The sequence below is a fragment of the Schistosoma haematobium genome, chromosome ZW (assembly GCF_000699445.3).
Source record: "Schistosoma haematobium chromosome ZW, whole genome shotgun sequence".
Taxonomy (NCBI): domain Eukaryota; kingdom Metazoa; phylum Platyhelminthes; class Trematoda; order Strigeidida; family Schistosomatidae; genus Schistosoma; species Schistosoma haematobium.
Window position 1 is genome coordinate 15,907,700 of NC_067195.1, and position 9,295 is coordinate 15,916,994.

At 41.4% G+C, this 9,295-nt stretch overlaps 1 protein-coding gene across 1 annotated transcript; it reads left to right on the top strand.

The window, feature by feature from the left end:
- The first annotated feature begins 327 nt into the window (after positions 1-327).
- Positions 328-3,882, top strand: MS3_00001089 (uncharacterized protein). The gene has a single exon (XM_051208598.1). It carries the CDS (start codon positions 2,959-2,961, stop codon positions 3,592-3,594), a length of 636 nt encoding a protein of 211 aa, XP_051070523.1. The 5' UTR covers positions 328-2,958; the 3' UTR covers positions 3,595-3,882.
- The last annotated feature ends 5,413 nt before the right edge of the window (positions 3,883-9,295 follow it).

Sequence of the window (9,295 nt, forward strand, 5' to 3'; positions counted from 1 at the left end):
CAACTCGCGGTCAACCTGGGCAACCGACGACGGTATCTGTGGACGTTCATCATTGCTGATGTTCCCACAGCCATACTAGGTATCGATTTTCTACAGCACTATGAATTGCTTGTCGATTCACGTAGGCTGCAGCTAATCGATACTTCGTCGAACAGCACATTTATGGGCTGTAAAGCCCACATGAACACGTACCGAATCCTCGGCACTTTTTACTCGCGTGACGATAAATTCCACGCTTTATTCGAGAAATTCCACGTACTCACTAAACCACTCGAGGAGCTTCCATCGGTGACCAATCGTGTGGTACACCACATAGTCACCCGCGGACCGCCAGTCACGGCACGACCTCGCCGACTGGCACCGGACAAATTAGCTTTCGCTAAACGTGAGTTTGACAATTTACTAGCTACTGGTAATATTCGTCCTTCTCACAGTCCATGGGCCTCTCCTATTCACATGGTGCGCAAAAAAGATGGGCTTAGTTGGAGACCATGCGGCGACTACCGAGCTCTTAACGTAGTTACGCGCTTTGATAGCTACCCCATCCCCCACATACACGACATCACGGCATCGCTCAAGGGCACGACTATCTTTTCCAAGATCGATCTGGTACGAGCATATCATCAGATCCCAGTCGCTCTTGAAGATATCGAAAAACTGCTATCACGACTCCTTTCGGTTTGATTGAGTTCCTACGAATGCCATTTGGATTACGGAATGCTGCTCAAACTTTTCAAAGGTTTATCGATAGCATTGTACGAGACCTCGATTTTGTTCACGTCTATATTGATGACCTGTTAATCGCACCATCAAACGTAGATGAACATTATCAACATCTTACGCTATTATTCCAACGCCTTTCGGATAATGGAATAGTAGTTAACCCAGACAAATGCGAGTTAGGTAAACGAGAAATAATATTTCTGGGTCATGTTATCAAGCAAGAGGGTATTCTACCTTGTGAGGACAAAGTGCAAGCAATAAAGGAGTACAACGTGCCGTCCTCACTCAAGGAACTGAAGGCTTTTCTCAGTTTGGTTAACTTCTACCGTCGTTTCATCCCACACGCGGCAGAACGGTTACGACCACTAACCGACTTACTACGCGGCAACCCACGCAGATTGGAAATGAACGATTCTGCACGTACTGCATTCACTGAAATCAAAATGGCTCTTGCGCAAGCCATTCTTCTCGCCCATGCCGATCCAGCAGCCACGCTTAGTATAGCGGTTGATGCATCCGATGTTGCTATAGGAGCAGTCATGCAACAAAATATCTCCGGTAGTTGGCAACCCCTCGAGTTTTTCTCACGACGCCTTACTACCACGGAGACGAGATATAACGCTTTTGGTCGCGAGCTGCTAGCAGCCTACTGCGCCATCAAACATTCTCGGCACGCAGTAGAAGGACGTCAATTCATCTTATTCACCGACCATAAGCCCCTAACGTATGTTTTGCATACCAAGTCTGACCGCTACTCACCACGAGAGTGCAGACATTTGGACTATATCTCCCAGTCCACGAGAGACATTCGCCACATCCAAGGCAAGTCGAACTGTGTTGCCGATGCTCTATCACGAATACAAACGAATGCAGTTACCTTGCCGGTGCTCGATCTTCCTGCTATGGCCGCTGCCCAAGCAAACGATCCCAGTTGTACAAAAGCACCACGCTCTACGTCCCTTCAGTATCAGGAAGTACCTCTAGCCACGACTTCTGGCACCATTCTATGTGATACTTCTACCGGTCTTCCCCGACCCATCGTACCCTCTGCTTATCGCCGTCTCGTATTCGATGCCCTGCATGGATTATCTCACCCAGGTATCGCAGCTACATTACGTCCCATCGCTGCACGATACGTCTGGCCGTCCATGAATAAAGATGTTCGAATGTGGGCGAAGCAATGCTTACAATGTCAACGATCAAAAGTGCACAGGCACGTAGCTGCCCCCATTGGCACGTTCGCTACGCCTGATGCTCGCTTCGATCACGTTCACTTAGACATCGTAGGACCACTGCCACCATCGCATGGGTATGATCACATACTCACGTGCATCGACCGCTTCGCCAGATGGCCCGAAGCTATACCCATCACGTCTATCACGGCGGAGACAGTTGCTCACCGCTTCGTAGAACGATGGATAGCTCTATACGGTTGTCCCTCGACTGTCACGACTGACCGAGTACAACAATTTGAGTCCGCATTATTCTCCTCACTTACTCGGCTGCTTGGTACGGAACGCATACGCACTACCGCCTACCATCCAGCTTCAAATGGTTTAGTCGAAAGGTTTCACCGTCAACTTAAAAGTGCTCTTCGAGCACACGAAAACGACGACTGGCACGAAACCTTACCGCTCGTTCTCTTAGGTATTCAAACGAGCTTGAAGGCAGATATACAATGTTCCGCCGCTGAACTGGTATACGGCACGACATTGCGTCTGCCCGGGGAATTCTTCACATCACGGAGCAGACCTGATTTCGGTAAATCAGACTACGTCCATCGACTGTCTGCATTTATGCGAACGCTGTCTCCGGTGTCGACTCGAATACAACATCGACAGGTCGCTCTCCCTCGAGGGTTATCTACCTGTTCACATGTTTTTATACGAGTAGATTCGGTACGCAAACCTTGGCAACAACCTTACGAAGGCCCTTTTCACGTGATCGCTCGTCACGAAAAGACCTTCAAGGTTGATCGACATGGCCGCGTCGAGATCGTCAGCATTGATCGTCTCAAACCAGCACACGTCGATGACAGTGCCCTATCTGATAACCTGAGATTCAATGCTAGACTTATCAAACCTAGCGGGATTCTTAAATCTTCAGATCCCACGTTAGATATATCTGGGACCTCATTCTCACGTCCCGGTCAACAGCACGCGTCATCTGCACCGTCTACGGACGAGACGATAGTCTCACGTCCAGATCAGCAGACCACGCCGCCTCTGACCTCGGATGAGATTGCAGGCTCACGCGATACGAACGAGACTGCCGTCTCACGTTCCGGTCGCCGAGTACGGTTGCCCGTACGCTTCCGCGACTAATCGCACAGTCAACAACCGATACGGTGTAGGGTTATTCCTATGCTACACGCACGCTACACTCTTCTCTTTTTTGATTTTCTTTTTGTTTCCTGAGCCCACGCCTTCGACCATCTCCGTTTGGTTCCGTCGACTTCAGTCAACTTTGGCGAAAGCTGGCCTGATCACCCATGCTCTTGTCAACTCACTCAGTCGATATTTTGGTTTCGAATGCTTGGCATACGCTTGGTCTCGAACATGGTCGTTACAGTCGCTTCTGGTCTTTTGGCCCAACGTGGTTTCGTCCTACGTCTGCAGCGTTTCTGGTCCGGACCCCTACGAACTCCCTCTTCAGATTCTGGATACAAACCACTCTGGTGTAGCATGCCAACTCAAGCAATACATACAGCACATCGCTCCTGGTATCGTTCTCCGAAAACGACCTTCGTTGGCAAATCGACGGTCAACGATCGCTTTCCTGTTCGCCAGTTCTTCCGTCCTACAATCGCTCGTCAGCCGATCAGTCCCACGATTCAAACCGCTATTTATCGAATGTGTAAACCCTTTCTAGCGGAGGGCTTCTGTAGTGACTCACATTTATCACGAGAACACGACTGGTTTAATAAAAACAATTATTATTATAACCAACTGTACCAGTGACTGTTTTAGTGTGCTTTTGCTTAACTGTGCTAATTATAGCCATTTTGTGCTTCCATTACCTTCCATCATTGTTCCGCGGTTTTCGGTACTGTTCGCACGTACTCCTGTCTTCTGCTTCCACTTGTACCATTCCTTGGCACGATCTCGGTATTCGTTCAATACCACGAGATCGCCAACGAAATAAATCTGGTTACGTTCAACCTCCGCCTTCTGATTTACCTGGCAAGTGTTTCTTGGTAGCGGTGCTCATAGTTAATCTCAACTCGACGCCACGCTACAAGTATTTCAGAGACTCCACGAAAATCCACTCTTTATTTTCTTCTCAAAGCTTAGTCTTGTATTTGTAAGCACCAAGCGCTTATATACACGTTAAAACTACGTAAGGGATCCAGACAAGGCTAGCGCAACTCTTCACTTTATGCATGGACAACTTCACGCAGTCGAATCAATGTTGTTCTTAACACTGCTCAGAATGTGCGCATGGCTCCAGCTTGACGTCCACACTCTTTTCGCTCTCTCTCTTCAAAAGTGATACAAATCCGCTAGACCAATAAAAAAGGGGGAAACCAAGTGAGTGATAAAGTTCAAATGTAAGTCTAGCGAGTACAGACTCCATCACCTGTGATTATTCACGTTCACCTTAAAAAGAATTCCAAGTGATTTGATATCAGGATGCCATCACTTCTCTTTAACAGTTACTCCACTAGGAAATGCTCTCCCAGCCGGAGTGATCTCAATGTCCTCTGTGAATGAAAATTACAAGGATATTTCCAATTCAGCTGCAACCTTTACGCTATTTGATCAGGGCCTTTAAATTACTTGATAACAATTTTTCATCTGATGTCCTCTTATCCTTTCAATTTTTCAGTAAAGAAAATCTACGGGGAAAAATTTGGAAGCCTGGTAATTAGTTGCATGTTGGTTGACCAGTGGTTTTTCAAACTAAATAATATAAAGAGGAACTCTCTGCGCTAGTGCCTGGGTAATGATCCAGTTTTTGACTCATAATGTTATGGTGGACGTTCACTCCCAAAACCATTTCGAGGAAATTGGCCTTATTTTCTCCTAGATACGAATCTCTGTTCGATAATTTTTATACGCGTTTAATGATATCTGCAAAATCTTTGAAGCAAAAATACTTACAAATACGAAAAATGATCATGTCACTGTATGTTTCCATAGTGTGGGCGCTGAGTTGTCATCTTGATGTAACTTAATAGAACATGTGTAGTTCATTAATATTGCTGTACATATGGCTAACATGTCGATGAGATATTTATATGGTTTACATCGGTTAAAATGGCAAGGCATGTCCGTTGAATATATATATATATATAATTCATGTTACGGTTAAAATAACAGTGGGTGGACCAATAAAATTACGAGATTACCTTGACTCAGTGAATACTTCAAAGTGGATAAAAATAATGAGATAATTGGACATAAAAAATATATGAGTTACTAGTTCTTATAAAAAATGTTAATCCACAGGCTCAAATATATATTCGAAATTCCCATAATGCAGAAAAACCTGCAAATAATGACAAAAATTGTTTACAACTAGATTCTTTCGACCAGCTCCCCAACAACATTAGAGTTATATACCAATCTGACGTCCCCTCAGCTAGGGAAGAAAAAGCATTAAGAAGGAATCTTTTGCTTAAATCTGTTAGTCCGAACCCTACTGTTAATCGCAGGGAAGATATTAAAGAGAAGTTTAAGATGAGCCGACAATGAAACCTAAGCTTAAAATTGTAGGCTTAGGTCTTATTGAAGCTTAGAAAATTCCCTGTGTCTACATGGAATGCTAAAACGGGAATTGGATGTTTGTCGTTGACTGTGGCAGGCCTTATACGATAGAAACAAGCGTTTGTCAGGGTAACCATCGAACGCTTGTGACACGCTGTTTTTTGCCATTGTATGCTTCTGTTAAACGTAAGCAGATGAACTCCTGCAGATAAATTCAATCAATTACGAAGTATAAACCTTATGGATGATCACAATCTTGGACACCGGAGTCTGTGGGAGACTTTATGTATCAGATTGGCGGTTTCGTTCTCCAAACGAAGTTATCAGTTTTTACAGATCAAAGTAATCCGGAAAATGGATAAGCAACAGGTGTGATAAATATGACGAGCACCTCGCGATGATACTGGAGACTAAAGTCAACGACTATTAATTAGTAAAGTTTCCAGAATCTACAATACTTATTTTTGCGTAATATTGTTTACGATAAAAAAACATGGCCTGGAGTTTAAGAATGTGTAGAGACTCGACAGGAGCCATTCATTATAAGTTCTTCGTGATTGTATGTTTTACTTAACGATATATGGAACTTGTAAACAAATGTTATCTTTTCTTTATCGGTAGTTGTGATGCATCAATAATCTTCTATGCAGTTTCGATTTTCGTCTTCATAGTTTCGTCAAGAGTTACATGGATAATCTTAAGGGGCTACTGTTTGTGAAATTCAGGAACAACTTATAGCATCTCACGTGCAATTGATTTTGTTCACATCCAGTTTGATTAAGTCATTTTGTTAACTTATTTAACGGACCGATTCATTCGTACAGTAACAAACTATCTATATCATTTTACCTTTAGTATTGCTGCGAATGTATGATTCTGTATGCTTGAGCATTGCTTACTTTCTGCCTATTCATATATTCATTCTGCCAGCTTTACCATTAAATATTTAATTGACTCGATGATTCATTCATTTCCCTATATATATATATATATGCATTTAATACTATTGACTCGACTCGCCACTCTGAGCTATCTGCTGATAAATGTGTAGTCGCTGCTTCTTTTTTGACTTCAGATTTCAAACACCTTTAAGGTTTATGTAATGACGGTTACAAAGGTGATTGGTTAGCGAAGCACAGCCACTTTTTTCATTATGAAATTTTGTAGTCCATAACACTATCGTTCATTGAATTGTCAACGCATATGCCATCAAGTTGCCCTATTTAGATCTACAGGAAACCTGAAAGCTGCTGAAGTTCGGGAAATACTTCCGAGTCTTTTTCTTATCAATAGGCTACGAATCGAAAGTGATGTACCCCAGGACACCATTTTGGGTACTCTATTACCTTATCTATTTCAGTGAATTACCGCGACTGTCTAAGTCGCTGACACTATTGTTAGTAGATGATGTCAGTATCTGGAGAATAATAAGTAGTGAAGTTGATCATTTCGATCTCCAAGCTGACCTAAACAAATTGTTGGATTGCCTCAAAGTCGGGGCTTAGAAGTTAATTCTATAAAGATTGTGTCAATGAACATTGGACACTGCAATATTCGTCAGTATATTATCAACAGTGAATCACTTCCATGCGTGCAGGAATGGAAAGACAGTAATTCACGAATTAAATACAACTGAGTGTTGCAACGCAGCAGACACCAAAGGTTTTCGAGAGTTATGGTCACCTAGCTGAGCATTCAAATGCTTCGACGAGGAGATGTATCAGATTTTATATGCCACCTATGTAAGACCACATCTTGAGTGTTGTATCCAAACTGCCAATCCATGTCTTAATAAGGTGTTCGGCATGTGGGGAAAAAGTTAGTGATGGGTCTTTACAAATTTCCTTTACGATGAGCAGTTAAAATGCCTGAACCTTGTTTCCTTTAAGTATCTTCAGACGCCAGTTGACATTTAATTGTTATTCCATATCTTTTATAATGTTTTGGATGTTTGTATGTCTTATAAATATAAACAATACTAGTTTATTCATAGTCCATAGGAGTTACCCGTAGTTTAATCTTCACTAGAATAAAACAGACACCTTGGTAGAACAAGTGGTATCAGCTCTATCAGTGAACACTTTAAAAGAGTAACTAAACCTTTATTGGAAAACAAACTGCAACGATTAATTTAGGCTCACCGAACTACTATATTAAATAGTGAAGAGTATAGACAGATGTACAAGAAAATCTGACCAAAATATATATTGAAGTCGGATCAAATCATTTTACCTTCACAAACCGATGAGACATATTTCCGTGCGTATACTGTGAGAAAATGTTTTAAACTTAGAATTCTTCACTTTGTTTGCTTCATTCGGAAAGGTCTTGAGATTATACTTAAAAGTAAATTGTCGTAATGACAAAATATCTCTAGAGATTTTTACCATATCACGCATCATTACGATTATATCACTTTCATGAATTCGGGGATGAAAGCTACCACGCGTATTGTGGTGATCGCAAATCAAATTTAAAATTGTCTTAAATTGATTGTTCCCGGAAGAACTTACAAACTGTCAAAATGATGCACCCATAGTATTTCAACAGTTTGACTTTCAAGTGCCTAGCAATTATATTAACAGAATTACACAACCATATGATAAAATTGTCTCACTAGCTGATGAAGAGATTGTGGTGTTTTAATTAACTAATGATTCTTTTGTACTTGTTGAATGCTCGATTTCGAATTCTAAATACAATACATCCGTTCGCGCTTGTCTTACTTCTTAATTCAATTGCGTTATTTCTGGGATTCCTAGTTCATACTACAATTCAAATATTATAGAGATACGACTACTCTGTTTTCAACATGCGATCTCACGTTACAATCGATTCAGGCACCAGATAATTCTCAATTCTACAAACTTCATGAGTGCTAACCACTACATCTTGCAACCATGTGTTGGTTAAGTAACATCCTGTGGATATAGTCTGATTCTACACTCCCAGTTTATATCTTTATTCTGAGGTATGGTAATAAAGTTTTCTGATATTGAGCGTTCTCAAATATATTTATGAACCGTTACGAAGTCGCACACCAATAAATTTAAGATCTGTCGTTCTTTCTCACAACGCACCGAGAATCCATTGAAGGGGACATTCCTTGCTCAATTAATCATAGTTTATGCCTGTCGACATGCATTCCTGTTCCATTTCACGAAGTTCTTAGACAAAAGTATAGTAGAAGCTAGGATTTACAAGTAGTTCTTTTTCGAACGATCACTGCATTGCAAATATCAATTTCTATCAAACACATTTCAATGAGATTGTCGTAGTATGATGAATATTCAGAAATCAACAATGAACTTTCGTGATCTACCTGGCGATTTTTCATAAATTACAATCTGCGATTTAATTGATGTTTAGCATATGTGGATATGTTTTTCATATGTTGTTGATACAATAACTAATTTTGAAGGCAGTAATTCCGACTGATATTTTAAATGCTGTGCATCAGAAACAAGGCTATAGCTTTTATCTAAGTTTTAAGTCCAGGACATTGAGTCGAAAGCACGTTGATGATTTTCCAAGAACATGAGACCATGAGAATACATATAAATACCAGAGGTAGATGGGTGCTCCGCGTGAATCACTAGAACAAAATACAGAATTGAATGTAGTTTTCTGACACAGAAAGTTATAACGTCCTACTTGCATTTGAATCTGCTTGCAGTTATTATCGTTAACTTCTTCAACAAACGAATTTCACGGGGTGTTGATTGAACAGCAACAGTATATCTGTCAGTCCTGTATGGAAATATACTGTTTGTAACATGATGCAGCGTACAAACATATCCCTCATACTAGTCCGAATGTTAGCCGCCTAAATGACTCGATAACTGATTCAATTTACATTAAAT